This window comes from Doryrhamphus excisus, linkage group LG5 (assembly GCF_037039965.1).
Source record: "Doryrhamphus excisus strain RoL-2023G ecotype Guam linkage group LG5, RoL_Dexc_Guam_v1.1, whole genome shotgun sequence".
NCBI classification, from domain to species: Eukaryota; Metazoa; Chordata; class Actinopteri; order Syngnathiformes; family Syngnathidae; genus Doryrhamphus; species Doryrhamphus excisus.
Genome location: NC_136361.1, coordinates 19257575 through 19274571, shown reverse-complemented (window position 1 = coordinate 19274571; position 16997 = coordinate 19257575). Strand labels below are relative to the sequence as shown.

The window sequence follows — 16997 nt, the reverse complement described above, 5'->3', positions numbered from 1 at the left end:
AACCTGTTACTGCCAGGGTCTTCTGAACTGTGTTGGTAGAGGACATTGGCTCGTTTCTGCAGAATCAATCTGTTGTTGTGTCTGCTTGTGCCAGGACACCCTTTCCAGTCCTCAGCATAAACTTTTCACTTTATGGAGAGATACACATATCAGAAGCTTCTTGAGAAATGTGGCAGCGAAGCGTGGGTTTGTGTAGGAGGTTTATTCTGCACCGGTGGTGCCTTTCCAGCAAACATCCCTCACCTATGGAGGTTCACACAGGATGTTGACGCTGCTGTATACAGGTGAAAATTACAATGCAAGTTCAATTTTGTGTTATTTAGCATTGCAATTTGAAAATTGGGAGACGGAATTTTGCTTGTAAACTTCCCACTGAAGTTCTACTCATTCAGATCGAATGTTGCATAAAATCTGGAACAAAAAAATCTTATTTTTTTGTTTTTCTTGTCACATGGGCGTATTGCAGTATACGGGCAGTGACATCAGGCTGCAAACATTTTTATTGTGCACATGTAATAATGGAACAATGACATTCATAATTTCCATTGACATTTCATGAATGTAACAAAATTTAAATTAGCGTCACTAAAACCAAGCCGCCATTGGCACTGTCATAGTAGTAATTACATAATTTATATAATAAATTTGATGAAATCCATGACTGTAAATGCATACAGCAAAGAGTGTACAGGTGAAAATACAGTCAGTGGGTTGGTCTAACTATTTATATGATCTGACAGCTGAGCTAGAAGTGCACCCTGAGATTCAGGCAGTAAGCAAAACCACAACACAACATTGATTTGTAAATTTAATTCTTGCCTTTTTTTTAAAGTCGGTCAAAATCCTGCATGTGCAAAAACTGAAACCATTTAACACTGAAAGATGCCATACAAAATGCCATACAAAAACCTACAAAAATGCAACTGCAACTATAAACATTTCATTAAGCACATCACATGAATGTATACAGACCGGTCCGGGGTGCTCCAGCATACCCCCGCGACTCAAGTGAGGATAAGCGGCATCGAAGATGTCTGGATGGACATCACAAAGTACACATTTATACAATACTGCCTTTTGTTTGATTTGGCATGTGACCACAAGATGCTATTTTGTGTTTCACCGAAAAGGGATACTAAGTGGAACTTGAGTAATACTGACTGGTAGTGCTAACCCTGAAAATACTTGGGAACAGAAGCAAGCACGGTGTGACTGGTCACACGTCTTCGCACAACACCGAGCATGTGTTATTAGTAGCAAACTGATCCCATTTCACATGCGGCACTTAAAAACATCTATAAATGATAGTAAAATATCTTCTATACAGACTACGTGACAAACAAACAGATTTTTATGCTTGAAATCCTGCAGCAGCATAAATACAATACAATACATAGGTGACAGCGTAAAATTCATCATGGGCTGGATCTGCCTTACAAATTGAGGTGTGCACTTTAATTTTTTGCATCGAAAACTTGAGGGCCAGAAATATTCTGTTGCTCCTCTATTAAAAGATGTCCACTGACATGCAAAACCACAGGAAATGATGCGTTTCATCCTTCAATACATTATTGAGAACTTGCAAAGCTGCAAATGCAAAAAGTAGCACACTACTTTTTTTTTTTTTTAAAAGAAACAAATAATCTAGACATTTGTGTAATACACAATAAACATTCTCACAGTAGAAAAGAGAAAATTAGAAGTGGTCGTTGATCTCAAGTCCGCTCTGCAGATTGAATTCTCTTACCTAAAGGAAGTCCCGGCATTAAAACACAATATCTCTCGTTCCGTCATTGTGGGCTTTCAAAACCAGAAGACGGTCCAGCAGTTGGAGTTTGTCTGAATTTAGACAAACCGCTTTGGGGTTGGGAGTTGTGCACATCTTTGAAGTCTTCAACGTATACCAAAAGGCCCTGTCTTCTTCGTGATCTTGTGCTTGTCATTCTTCATCATCAGACTTCTCCAGAGTGGACGGCGAAGGGCATTATGGATCAGCCATAGAAGCACTGAACAAGATAGACGCATTTTTATTTTGAGCATTTCATATAAAAACATGGCTGCTACAATGTCCCATCTTCTCGTATTTCATTCATCTTATATATATACCGCGACGCACAGTCATCAACGTTTATCATTTATACATAAGTCATTTAATTATCTTTACTGGGATATAAAATATAGGCTTCCTCTGGCTTCCTCCCACACAGCAAAACATACCATGCATTTTATGCTGATTGGCGTCTGTAAAATATCCATAGGTGTGAATGTGAGTGTGAATGTATTGTCTATAGGTGCCTTGTGATTAAATAACATCCAGTCCTGGGTGTACCCGCCCTCTTGTTCCCAAAGTCAGCTGGGATAGTCTCCAGCTCAACCGCAACCCAAATGAAGGCATCAGTATAGAAAATGGATGGATTGTACAAAAATAAACACCTACCTTACAAACCATTGCCTTATCTTCAAAACTGTCCAGCACTGCTGGGGTCACACTGTAACAGGCGTACAATAGAGGGGTCACTCTTTGCTCCCTTGATGAACTCCTCAAGTGACAGCTTCCCTAAAACACATACTGACAGTTAGTTTACATAGTTTTGATGGGAGATATCTGGAATATGTGAGATTATAACAGAATGATGGTAACACAGGTCATTGGTGACAACATTGTGGATCCACGGCTCACCAAGAAGGGGTGTAATGTTCCTTCTCAAACTTTTTGACACGCGGGTCACATCCACAGCAACTTAACGCATCACATGAATCAACTAAGTGCTAAACATAATGGGTAACTTAAAACTGTTATTTCAAAATGCCCGCAAGTCATGCTGGGTAGTCCAGCTGCAACAACAATATGAAGCGTGAAAAAAGAACATTAGATATCAAGAGTATGTTAACCTTATCAACATATTTTACAGAAATATGTATGAAATAAAAATACAGAATTGCGAGCTACCCAGCATGCCTTGCGGCAGGAATATTTAAGTGTTTTTTTGGCATGGGTATTACACATAGATATTGGTTTGTTGCCCACATAGTGCCGTAGGTAGGTGACTTTGTGCGCTGTGTGTTGACGTGTTTTTTTTGTACAACCTACATATTGCATCTGACTAACTCTGAGACAGGCGGTTAGCGAGGCGTTGTGTTAGTCCGCCAGATAAATATAGTTTTTCATGTTATCTGCTACAACAACAATATCACTGTAGCTGAATATATCACTGAATTGTGAACGAAGGGCAGAATTCCCCTTTAAAGTTCTAAATGAAAGCAAACATTACCATGCTGAATCACACCAGGCGCCTGGGTGTTAAATGTAATCATCATCTCAGCAATAAATGAAATTAATGAGAATAAAAAAAAACAAAGGCACATCAACGACTAAAAAGGCTGGAAATAAAATGTCTACCATCTCTGTTGGTGTCCATTTGCCTGAAGATCTTCTCCGTCCTTTTCTCAGGTGTTGACTCATCCTCAGGCATCTTCATCACTGAGGACACCATCTTATAAATAGCCTAAATGAAGACAAATAATACAATTACTTTTCTAAATCATCTCCGCAGACATGTACGTTACATTACTGTACATTAACTAATGTGTATGCCAAGGACAGCCCTCAGTCAAATATATTCTCTTTATAAGAGAATTATTGAAATAACACATAAGCTGAGCTATCAATGGTGTGTCTCTGCTCCCTGTGTCCTTGCAGGCTGCTTGGTAGTAATCATTGAAATGGTTATCTCTATTAAAAAGGCTGCTTTCAGGAGAATGATAGCTGACGTGAAAAGATGAGGCATGATTGTGATTACAGTGCAGTGGGAGCTAAATTGGCAATGGTTATGATTCCTATTACAAAGTGGCATGGCAGCTCATCCTCTGATGGACTACAAGTTATAGTTGATACTGTCCAGTTGATGTATATATACAATATAACCAATGCTATGTTGTTCTCACAGCGAGCCCTTATGCGGCAATTACATAATCTTTGGCGCAAACTGGCTCCAACTGTACTCCTAGCATCATTGGCGCAACTTGGCTTGTGCCATTACATTCCAGATGATTCCAATAGGCGGATTGTTTGTGACATTTGGTTCCACTTGGTGGACTTTAAACATTTTGAAATTTTCTTGCCGCCAAACTCCATTTTTGCCGCCGTTACAGGCCACTACGAGCCAGTTGGGAGGCAGTTTGAGCCACTATACGCCACTAGGCACCTTATTGATGACACTAGTTGCCACAGCAATTTGCACTGGCGCGAACTGGCACCAACTGGAGCCGGCCCAGTGGACTCTTAGTATGAGCAGTATCGAAAATAGAAAAACTCGGATGCATTGACATGATGGGATGAAACCAGGGTGTCACAAAAAGGTATTTGGTGTAAAACAAAAACATTTATGCACATTGTCTTTTGCAGTAGCAACTCGTTAGGTGCCACTAATTGATGCGTCAGGAAATAATGTTCTACAAGCTGACCAATCACAGCCTATCATTGTGCACTAAAGCCAACGGGAACACTTAGCTTTGTGTCTAGTTGAACTGATTACAAACATGCTTTCAGATTCCCTGATGGAGGTCGTTTTTATTTGTTATAGTTAAATGAGTTCTCCGAATAGCCATTGATAAATGTGTAAAGTATGCCTTTTGGAAAAAAAAGTGCTACTATTTAACAGGAAATGTGCCAAAGGATTATATTAGAGGTTAGCAATAGAAGAGGCAGAGGCAGACTATTCAATTACTGTGGGAGGAGAGCAAATGTAGCCTTGAAGCTTTGTATATGTAAAGCATAATGGATTCATATTTCCTGGAATTAACTATTGCTGCTCTAGAAATGAATCAGAGGTTGGTTTAATGGCTAGTCAAACCCAAACACACTTCTATTTGTGATTCAAAGTATGTAGGAGTATGGAATATTTGCTTTCATATGTTCATTGGGAAAGAGCAGACCCATCCCCGCAATCAAAAGGTTTTTTATGTAAAGGTTATGGCCATATATGTACACATACACATTTAACAAACTGCGAAAGACGTCTACGTCATAATCCTCCATATTTTTTCGCTACCTTTCAGTGCATCCAACATGCATTAGGGAAGGAGTCCAGCATGTGATGGTGTTTATATCTGACGCTCTTGTGCAGGAAATGCCATTTATGCTCTCTCTCTCTCTTTTCATTGCTTTTGGGAACCACAAATGTCTTTAAAGAGGAACATTCGGATAATGTGAATGCATTTACTGCAGCTACCGGTTATATTTTCTCTATATGACATCTGCTGTAGCTCGTTTGTGGTCAGGGAACCATATTTGTTAACTTGAACTTGTATAAGTTTAAATACATGCATGATGGGTTGCTGTGTCACTGTCCACATTGAAGCCAGTTTTACATACAGAAGCAAGAAAGACAAGACAAGACAACGATTGAGCTATTTAGCCATAATGATAAGTATGTTATACTATATACTATACTATAAGTATGTTTAAAATTGTAAACCTGAATATTTTTCCATAAGATCAGTTTCCATTTTCCATACCAGGAAATTCATTCATTCATTCATTTTCTACCGCTTATCCTGCTGGAGCCTATCCCAGCTGTCGTCGGGCGAGAGGCGGGGTACACCCTGTACTGGTCGCCAGCCAATCACAGGTCACATATAGACAAACAACCATTCACACTCACATTCATACCTATGGACAATTTGGAGTCACCAATTAACCTGGCATGTTTTTGGAATGTGGGAAACCGTAGTCCCCGGAGAGAACCCACGCATGCATGAGGAGAACATACAAACTCCATACAGAGATGGCTGAGGGTGGAATTGAACTCCAGTCCCCTAGCTGTGAGGCCTGCGCACTAACCACTCGGTCGCTGTGCAGCCCTACCAAGAAATGTATAAAATCAAATTCTATACTTTTCATACTTGCATTGGAACCCCGTTTCTACTATGATAGCCCTAACTAATATGAAATAGGCACTGAACATTAAAGTAAAACCCTCATAGATGTCTTACTCACCTGTACAATTTCCAGCATCTCAGATTTACTGATGTAGCCATTCCCATCCAGGTCATACATACTGAAGGCCCATTTTAGCTTCTGCTCCAGTTTGCCACGTGAAGTCACACTGAGCGCAATTATAAACTCCCGGAAGTCTATTGTCCCGTCACCATTTGCATCAAAAGTGCGAAAGACGTGCTCTGCAAACTTTGAAGCATCTCCATAAGGGAAAAAGTTGCCATATATTTTCTTAAACTCCTCCATGGACAGGTTTCCACTGGGGCAATCCCGCAGGAAGCCTTTGTACCACTCTTGGATTTCGTGTTCGGTGAAGTCTGTGCTCTCCAACAGGTCCTGCATCACCTCAGGACGGAGCTTGCTGTTCTGTTTCCCCATGTCTGGAAGCTCTTAAATGACTTGGCTCACTGCTGGATGACACAGAAAATGAAGAGCATTGATTAATTTAATAAAGAGATCAGACTCATATGTAAACAGACAATGCCAATTTGCATGGTATTTAGTAGCAGTACTGTAATTTCCTTTTGTCTGCCTTGGGATTGAGCGACGGCCACCAAAACAAGTCAAAGTATTGAATAAATGAAAATGAATGATCTAGTCTAGTGTGAGTCCGCCTCTAGTTTGCACCACTTATAGGCTGAAAGAGTGAGAACCACCTATTTGTTAATGAGGAAGTCAACATGTCACAATCTCACTATCCATTAAAGGTAATGGCTGAATGTCCAACCATAGCTTAGCAAATAGCAACTGTAACTATAGGGATGGCGGGCCTAACAAATACTTTAAATTTAACATGCTATTATAAAGCTGGTGACAAATGTTGACATGTGTTTTGGGTTTTTGCTGTTGCCTACTAGTGTCACACGTTGTTCTCACCTTTACAAATGCTGTGTAGTATTAGCTACAAATGTGTGAAACCCGAGATTGCTTAGTAACACAAGTAACATAAAAAAAAAATATCTCAGCGGTGCACGTAATATGCTTTCTCAGGGCGTTGAATCGATCGCAACATGACTGTTCACATGCATGCTCTTAATATGGAAACATTTACCCTTGCAACCTCAACAAATGCTCCCTAAGATAGCCGCATTTGCCAAACACATCTGTTAGTCCTTCTCTTAAGAAACATCAAAGGGAAATTTACTGTTGTAAAAGTGCATGCTAAGCAGCCAAACATGGTAATGTTTTTGTTGGTGAAATAGCTTCCAATGTTACAAGGGAAGATGTAATGTCATTGCTACTCAAAAAAAAAATGTATGGGTGGGAGATTCAAACAAGACACTCTTATTCATACATTTCTTCATTTTCTAACACTTATCCTGCTCAGGGGCACCGGAGAAGTGGACTTTAACCTAGCTGGATTGGTTGTCAGTCAGTCACAGGACAGGGCACTTATTTCTTTGACAGATACTTTTTCTACTGGGTCAGGCAAAATGATCTGACACATTTGTAGGTTAAATAAAAGGCAAATAAAGTAAAGAAACAAAAAAGGGTTTTTTTCTGAAAAGTTTATGTAAAGTCTCATTATATCGATATTCTCGGGAGTCGGAAAAAATACCAATATAACCGGACTATCCACATATCCGATCCTGCGCCGAACTGCATTAAAAATGGGCGGATCTTTGATATGGCATGTAATTGTCTCCTTGAGTTCATGGATTGCGTATCTAGCATGCTTTTGTACTACAATAAATTTTGTACTACAGTAAATAAAAATAAACTTACACTGTAGTGATTACCGGTTACCGGGACATAATTCACCCCGGAACTATCGATAGGGAAGGTGTTGCCACCCGGAGGGGTAGACGCGAGGGATGGGTGTTTTCCGCTGTGTGTGCTGCACTCTGGTGGTGGAAGTGTGAAAAATAAAGTTGACTGGAAGCAGCCGTTCGCCGTGTTCTTTTTTGGTATTGAAATCCTTAAGCAAAGATTGATTTAAGCTGCTTTTGTATCGATATAAGCAGACCAAATTGGCTGGCGGGAGATGAAAAAGGCATCCTAGTAACCGGATTATCATAATAACCGTGTATCGTACTAACGGAGCTAATTATATCATAAAAGACTAGAAATTTGCCGGGAAATGAAAATAGTATCGCAATAAGTAGTAATTTGTTTTAACCGATATCAATATAACAAGACTTTACTGTACATATAATTAAATTCTGTTTTATTATGTTTTAAAAATTAAATCAGTTCTGGCGGTGCGAGGTCGGCCGGTTGATTTTTGTTTCAATGCAGATCCAGTCGCTCTGAAGTTGGTAACCCATAACAAGGTGGCGTTTCGAGCTGGTTAGAGATCATGTCTACCAAGATTGAAGAGCAAATGGAACGCTCGTTGTGTTGCAGTTACAGATTCCTTTGTTTTGATAAACGTTTCCATAATAAAAGCGCAATGCTCACCAGTCCAATACATGGCAGCAACTGAAAAAGAAACAAAAACAATGGCATTATATATACTTTTACTTTATTTGCCTTTTATTTAACCTACAAATGTGTCACATCATTTTGCCTGACCCTGTACATCAACTGCACTGTGCTTCCACTTAAACATCAAGCAAATGTATTACCCTTTAAGTCAGACGGACAAGTAGATTGTGAGTCAGCATTAATACAAGAAAGATGGCTGCATGACTCATGTAAATATAGATGATAACAGCCTTCCTGTAACCTAAAGGCTGGTGTGGAAGTAATAATGGTGCTTATCGCATATAAATATGTTAATCATGTAAGTAATAGGTGGCGTGGGGATGCTGGCGGGCTGAGTCGGTCAAGGGACAGAGAGTAAGTGAAAGATTGCAGAATCAACTCTAAACTTCTGTAACCCATGACGAAAGTACCCGAGAATTCAAATGCCTCAAAGATTTTATAATTGAACAAAAACTAAAACATTGACTTTCTCCCCACTTCATCGTGTTCTCCGTCGAGGGTTATCTGTACCTATGAATGAGAGACGAGAGATGGGATACGGGACTGGTTGCCAGTCAATCACATTTGACATACACATGATCATTTTGATAGAGTATGTAGATTCTGTTGCAAAAGTCTAAAAGTACATTTCTCTATACTCTTTGCCAAAGAAGACATCAGAATGGAAGCATGTATGGCTTGGTCATCTGCATCTGAACTGCATCATATATTACTTCCAGGTTGTGGTCTTCGATCATACTGATCTCAGCTACATTTTAGACACAAAGTGGGTGCACAAGTTTCCTGTTGTACTGGAAAACAGTGCTTTGTTCAGATGCAAACATCACATGCTGTTTTAGCTTAATTAATTTATTAATTTATTAATTAATCTGTATAACAATTGTTTGGGCTTTCGTTATCATACTGTTTTGCTTTAAATGAAGCTTTTTTCATATTAAGCATATCACAGAAAGTACCAGGCTTAATTATTTTCAGCACTGTAATCATAATCTCAGTCTCTGTAACACCTTCAATGAACCCTTTGTCAATTTGTTTGCTGCAGACTGGAGCAATTCAAACCAAAATCTGAGATTTGACGACCATGAATCGGAAATTTCAAGATAAGGTCGCAACATCTTGATCACTGTGGTGGGTGCTCTTGTACACATTACAGATCAGTCCCTGATGCTAACGCACAGCCCCCTTCGTCGGATGTTTGACCAGGTCCAAGAGTTCTCTGGGGATGATTGCGGTTCATCAGCGAGGTCATAAAGGGCGAGACGTTCCTTGGTCCTCACGACTCTCAGGTATTTACTTAACAGAAAATCAACAATGAAGTCAAATGTTTCACTTCAATCACATCATCACCAGGCAGATCCTCATCTACCACGTCTAGGCATGATACTGACAGTTAGTAGGTTGTCCCAATGTGTGGTAATGTGCTATGATAAAGAATAGACATGTCTCAGCTGATGTCGGCTTCCACACTTCAGGCATCATTCAGCTAATGACCTTACGCTCCAGTTACATTTGACAATACATGGCCACAACATTCAAGAAGTAGTACTGCAGAAGTAGAACTTGAATGAAGCTGTAATAAAGTTTTGATGATGGCACCAGCTTAAATCTGGAACATATATACCATTACTTATGATGACCTGAACAAACTACAGTAAATCATGTTTGACATTAGAGGTTCTACTCTGCTGACGTCCTATATGTTCCTCACTGCGCTATGTCACGTTACTTCCTCGCAGCAAGCATGGGACTAATTCAAAAAGCCAACACACCACAGGAATTTGTCAACAAGAGACAAAATGAGTGTATATGGCCTCTTGCGCTTTCCACAATTTTCCTGATAAACCCTTCTTTCTCACAGAATTAGCTTGTGCCTTATTTTCACACTCTTTGTCAAAACCTTTTACTGCAACCTACACTCTCTTATGAAGCAATTTTTAAAGCAGTTACCATAGCAACATACTCGTCATATCAAATAACCATTGATGAGCTTTCTGGCTCAGTGCTCTTACATTAACATCCAGTTCTATATGGATACTCATGGTGGCTTCAACTGAGGTGGATGATCCTTATGATATGGTAATGGTTTTATTTCATTTGAACATGCATCAGATTACAATTGAGTGCATTGCATAATCAGTTCACAGTTCCACATGTCCAAAAGGAGTAGGAAGAAGCAAAGCTTATTAAATCCTACCCCTCCATTTGGTTCTTTTACAATCAGAAGTTTTTTTTATTTTTAAATGTATCTTATTAATTTAGATTTTTTTATTAAAAAAAAAATCTATATGATTATAGATGATGAAGAGTTTTGGCTTCAAAACTAACTTTCAAACTCTACTTTTAAATTTTGCCGTTATGCATGCAATATTTTGGAAAATTTATTATTTTATCAATAATAACTGATTTATTGGGTCCTAAAATGCTTGCCTTATATCTGACAGTTGTTCATCACTATTGTCATGCTTTTCAAATTAGAATAAAGTATCACTTTAATTAATTCCCTACCAAATAAGTGTTTATGTTTTTTTTTTCAACCTAAACGCCTGATCCAAAAATCCAAAAAAAGGTGATGATGCAACTGCACAATAGAATTGATCATGTTAGGGCAGTTTTAAGCCATAGAAACAGTCACAAAGTGGCAGAAGTGCTTTCAAAGCTTTCTATCTTCGGTTTGTTGAGCTGCGTAAGCAAGGCCTTTCGCCATGTGCCATTGGAACAAAAAAGTCAAGTTTGGTGACCCAAAAAAGTAACCAGCCCTGAGCCGCACAATCCGATTGGCTGCTAGTCAAGACACAGGACCATCCTCCACCCAAATGAAGGTCGTTACTATTGTCACTATTGTGTAGTCCAATAACCATCAACCAGATGACCAGGCAGTTGCTGAGCAGAGTGTGAACATACCTTTAAATTGTCTTGCTTCTTCATTAGGTTGCTATAGTAACTGAGCGGCCTGTTTAATGAAAATTGAGGGAGCTGGCACGAAGCAAAATATAACACATTCCTCAAGTCAATTCCAAAATGATAGTACTTTACAGGTTTACAGGTGATGTCAAAGGAAATACAAAACAATACTACAAAAGCTGAGTGGTATTTTCCATAACGGATGTGACGGATACCAGTAGGTTCAGCACACACTCCAGCGAATCACATTTAACAACTATTTTGGACCACTGCACCTTTTTGTTTTGTGCTACAATCAGCTGGGATAGACTCCAGCATACCCCAGCGACCCTAGTGAGGATAAGCGGTATAGAAAATGGATAGATGGCTGTAATTTGCACCCGTGTCTCTGTAGCCCTGGTGGGAGGGATTGCTCAACCTGACATGACCACTGATGCAGTTGCTGTGGTTATGTTTTTGACATATGACCTACACACTGTGGGTTCTTAATATTCATACAGTGTACCGACGATACTTGATGCTGAGCCAGAACAGAATTACAATTTTACACAGCAGTAAATGAATTTGCTATAAAATAGGGCTATAAAGATACTTTTACATCTTAAACATAACTCATATAAAAAAGATAGTTGCAGACATGGATAATATGTCCTGGCTACTTGTGACTGACAGTGTATGCATAGTGAGAGACAGCCTGAGGGTAAAGACTGAGTCTGGAGATGGTTCTGATTAAGTATGACCCAAGGGATGCACCACAGCTCTCTTAGCTTCCTGTGTAGAAAATATAGAAACAGGATACAGCATCATGGAAAATGGCCAATAAAAGAGAAGTAGAATCAGTAGAGGTCAGGGGACAGGATGACCCCATGGAACTTGGATGGGTTTGAAAAGGTTGTTGAGAATTTACTAAAAATACTAAAAAGCTTTGAGGTGAATGGAAAAACACACAAAATATTTTGAATTTCAGAAGAAAGTTTTAGTATGTTGATATCAAAAATGGTATTGTAGGATAGACTAAACAATGTCATCAATCATTAATCACCAAAAATGCCTTATACACTGAAATGCCAGGATGGTATAATAATATGGTGCTTCCAGTTTAAACAGGAATCACTGTAACTGTGATTTTCCCAGTGGAAAGACACTCATGTGGTATTTTCTATGCCGCTTATGTTTATCCTCACCAGGGTCGCGGGTGTGCTGGAGCCTATCCGAGAGGCGGGACACACCCTGGACCCTGCACATTCATACATATGGACAATTTGGAGTCGCCAAGAAACTGGAGTACCCATACAAAACCCAGGCACGCACGGAGAGAACATGCATACTCCACATGGAGAATCAAACCCAGGACTTCCCGATCTCCTGACTGTGTGGCCTACATGCTAACCACTTACGGAATGTGCATTTCCATTCCAGCCAATTCCATACACGTAAAAACAGATTCTCCACAAATATTCTCCATAAACAGTGGTAATTATAACGGCCAAGCAATAGCCCCCCCTGACAGTTTACCGCATCCCCCCTTGGGGGCCTGCCCGATTTGAGAAGCACTGCCATACAACAAGTTCTGAAATTCAAAAAACTTGGAAATCAACCAGCAGATAGAGTTTGACTTTGGCGGTTTTAATTTATTGAAGACTGTTTGTGTTTGTAGCCAGTATGACTACTATGTCAGTGTGTGGGAATTCCACTCAGCGGATAAAAATAGACCCAGAATGTGTTTCCCATAGGTCCCACGAATGCATGAGATCCTATAGGCCAGGGTCATCCTTTCAAAACGAACCATGTCAGCATGACACCCTGCATGGGAATCTTCAGCTGTAGGCAACCCCTCTGAGCATTCTGCCCCCACTTGAAGCTGGCTATCAAGTAAATGACCCCTGACCCTTTTCACAAAGAACCCAACTGGAGAATGACCAAGAGTCTGGCAGGCCAGCTGTTCTTAGCATCCACCATAAACATATCGCTCTGCATGCACAGCTCACATTGATTATAGATCATAGAAAAACAATCCAACCCAATATAAATTGTTGAAACATAATTTGTGGACTTTATAAAAACATCTCCAAACTTAAGACTGACTGAATTCCGCTGAGCAGTTTGTCAAATGTGCTTGAAGTTTTTAACGTTCACATAAATATGCCTAATTTCATGTTTATAAATACATTTTTCCTTCCTAAGGATTGCAGCCAACAGTTAGGCTTTTTATTTGCGCAGCAGCAAGGGAGGTGAATGTTGAAAATGGCAGAAAATTGACAACAATCTGGATCCCACTTTGTTGCTGCAAGATAAGTGTCCTAGAAAATAGACGGATTGATGAAAATGTGCGTTATATACTTACAAGGAGTATGTTGTTGCAATTCTATACTAAAACCTGAACTAGTTTAATACCAAATTTACAAATGTTCTATGACACATACTTCTCCTCCTACTATCTTTTTAAGATCCTCTCTTTCACACTCTCACTCTCTTTCTTTCCATCTCTCGCTGTCTGACTCAGGTCATAAATCAGTGGTTACATAAACTGCTTTCAAGTTTAGTTTCCACCAGTGTTACATGAAACCTTTTTAAGCACAAAAACAGGATGTTATAGATCCCTCAAGAAGTTCAGCAGTAACTCTTAATTTTTTGTCATTTCAGATGGTAAACCGCAGAAAAATAAATTACTTTTAATTGTGCGTGCATGTAACTGCCACTCAACAGCAATAAAACACATAACCCACATCCACATAAACACCACAACAAAGCCTGAGGTTGGCTATAAATCAACTGTGCTCTGTTCTTCTTCTGGTAGTCATATTAAAATTTATTCATCACTATATTGAGATAATAACAATAAAATAGAACTACACTTAAAAGGCCACCAATACGTATTTCCACTGAGAATATTTGAAGAGAATTCCGACAAAAGCTCAAAGGAACATAAACGACATAAACATTAATTGAAAAAATTAATTAAGAACAAAAATTCTGAACAATTAACCCATAATTGTGATCCTCCTGAAGCTGTAGACACACAGGATATGATAAAGGAAATTGTTATTGTCGCTGGATTTTTAACCCGAGTTAGGACTCCACCCATAAATACACAGTGGAGAAAGCTGCAGGATGTCTGATAAAGTTACTACTTATGTTCTATGTGCCTGTGTTTTTTTCCACAGCAGCTCCTCGAATGAGATTAATCTTACAAATGTCTTTAATACAATGTATTATTTTATTCCAACCATATAAATAGGCATGAATACACCCATTTGCACTGCCACTATGTGTGAAGGATAGACTCCAGCATACGCGGCAATAAGACTGTGTATGCAGGATTTTGTCTCTGACGTCACGTGACGTTGAGCGACAAATACGGTGGTTTGACCCCCACATGCCTGAGTCAGTGACGACTACATCCGGATGTGATGTCAAGTGGAAACCAAAAAAAATTCAATACAGACTTATGTATGTATGTTCCAACTACTGTATATAGTTGATGCTGATCAACTGATGCTATTTGTAATCTGATTACCCCCATAGGACTGCACGGTGGACAAGTGGTTAGCGCGCGGACCTCACAGCGAGGAGACCAGAGTTCAATCTCACCCTCGGCCATCTCTGTGTGGAGTTTGCATGTTTTCCCCGTGCATGCGTGGGTTTTCCCAGGGGACTCCGGTTTCCTCCCGCATTCCAAAAACATGCTAGGTTAATTGGCGACTCCAAATTGTCCATAGGTATGAATGTGAGTGTGAATGGTTGTTTGTCTATATGTGCCCTGTGATTGGCTGGCGACCAGTCCAGGTTGTACCCTGCCTTTCGCCCGAAGACAGCATCCCTCATGAGGATAAGAGGTAAAAAAAGAATGAATGAATAAGTACATACATCATGTACTACCATAACAGTGACAATTACCGCCAAGATGTCAGTGCCTTGCTTGACAAAGCAAACATTTTACTCTGATAATGTGTGACCCCAAATGTGTTCTAGATTCTACTAAATTACCAGGATCCTTTGGGATGGTGTAAAATTGGTCCATCTCCTCTAAATTGTGAGGGGTAATTTTGAAAATAGGTTTCTTCAATGTGGTATATCCAAACTTCTTACACAAATTTGGCATTTTACGTAATACAAATTAAATTTAATCTATTATTTAGCCCAATAATTACGGGATTAACAGAATATAATTCACAAATGCAAATGGATTGAGCTCATCTACACTCATGTCTTAGAGGAAGATTCCGACCACTTGTTATATATATATACATATATATAGTATCCCCTTTCTTTTTGCACTCACTGCACTGGATGTCTGCTGGTATGCTTTTGTTTGAGTCATGCGGGGAGACGGTTGGGTTTGTGTGAGAGTTCTCTTTCAAAGAATGGAGGAGGGGTTCTTAAACATGACCCCCGCTAAGTGAAAATCCAGAAAATAAATGATTAGGGAAGAAAAACACTTATCTCACTCTATGAATCACTTGTGGCAAGTATTAAAATTAACATGTAGAGATTATGAGTGTTGCATTTTTGCACTGCATGCCTCTCCAGGCTTTCCAATTCCCTTCAATGGGGGGGGGGTTTGGGTGAGAGGGGGGCAGGTGGCAGCTGCTCAGCCCCCCCCCCCCCCCTTTCCGCCTTCTAAATCTCTGGCAGACAGAAGAAGCAGCTCCAGCCCACGACTGCCACCGACATTAGAATGCTTTGAGAGGAAAAGCCATGTGGAGCTGCCCATCACTTGTGGCTGCGGAGCACATACTAACACTCTCAGCCCCCATGATGGTCACACTAGCCCCCACCATCATGCACTCACTTCCTGCAACCGTTATGAAATAGAGATCTTTCTGTGTACGGCATGCCGTGACAGAAAGCTTGTATTTAATCAATAAATGTAATTCAATGAGTGTAGGAATCGTTTTGAACATGAAGCTCTTTTAAATACACATAAATACAAATATAAATACAAATACACAAAAAGCTTACCTCACTTTGTAGCGTTGTTTAGCAGGTCATCACCCAACACTATCTTAGGCTAAGTTTATGGGGGGAGACGTGGAAGCAACAGGCGAAAAGAGTGACAGGAAACCGAAACGGGAATAAAAAAAAAATAACAGTGAGAGTAAGAACAAAAAAGAAAGAGATACACGGAATAGCTGAAGGAGTATAACAGAGACTGACTTTCGGAGAGAGACCTCGTTTGAGGGTTAGGAGGATTTGTTTGAAAAAAAAAAAAAAACGCAGACACACTAACTCTCTCCTTTGCCTCCCGCCCCTGCTTGACGTCAGCACGGTCACATGACCTGACTCTGGCGTGGAGGGGAAATGAAAGGGGAGAGACACAGAAGCCTGCATTGCCATGGTAACAGGGACACTGCTCTGCAATGATTTCAATAGGTCAACACACACATACACACACACACACGCAGGGAATCTGGTAAATGACAGACTTCTTTACACAACCGAGCATTTCCTGTGTTAATTAAACAATAATTTACTTTTTCTTAAATTACATACAACATACAATGTATTACATTACACCCCACAAATATTGTATTTTTTATGCACTACTAAAATATGAGTCAGATTTTGGTGACGCATTAAAATTGCAATCTTACATTCAGAAATCAGTCTGGCTAAATTCATCTGAATAACATCTGCCGCTGGTCAACTCAATGGTGCAAAAAAGGGGCCC

At 39.8% G+C, this 16997-nt stretch overlaps 1 protein-coding gene across 2 annotated transcripts; it reads right to left on the bottom strand.

The window, feature by feature from the left end:
* Positions 1-348: 348 nt before the first annotated feature.
* ncalda (neurocalcin delta a) lies at positions 349-16533 on the bottom strand. 2 transcript variants are annotated; one of them, XM_058053763.2, is made up of 5 exons: positions 16289-16533; positions 5999-6405; positions 3401-3506; positions 2438-2557; positions 349-2006 (listed from the first exon to the last, which is right to left on the bottom strand). In XM_058053763.2, exons 2-4 carry the CDS (start codon positions 6374-6376, stop codon positions 2460-2462), a joined length of 582 nt encoding a protein of 193 aa, XP_057909746.1. In that variant the 5' UTR covers positions 6377-6405; positions 16289-16533; the 3' UTR covers positions 349-2006; positions 2438-2459. The 2 variants fall into 2 exon arrangements, with proteins under 2 accessions (XP_057909746.1, XP_057909745.1); XM_058053762.2 differs by having other exon boundaries at positions 5999-6408; positions 16289-16532.
* Between the last annotated feature and the right edge of the window lie 464 nt (positions 16534-16997).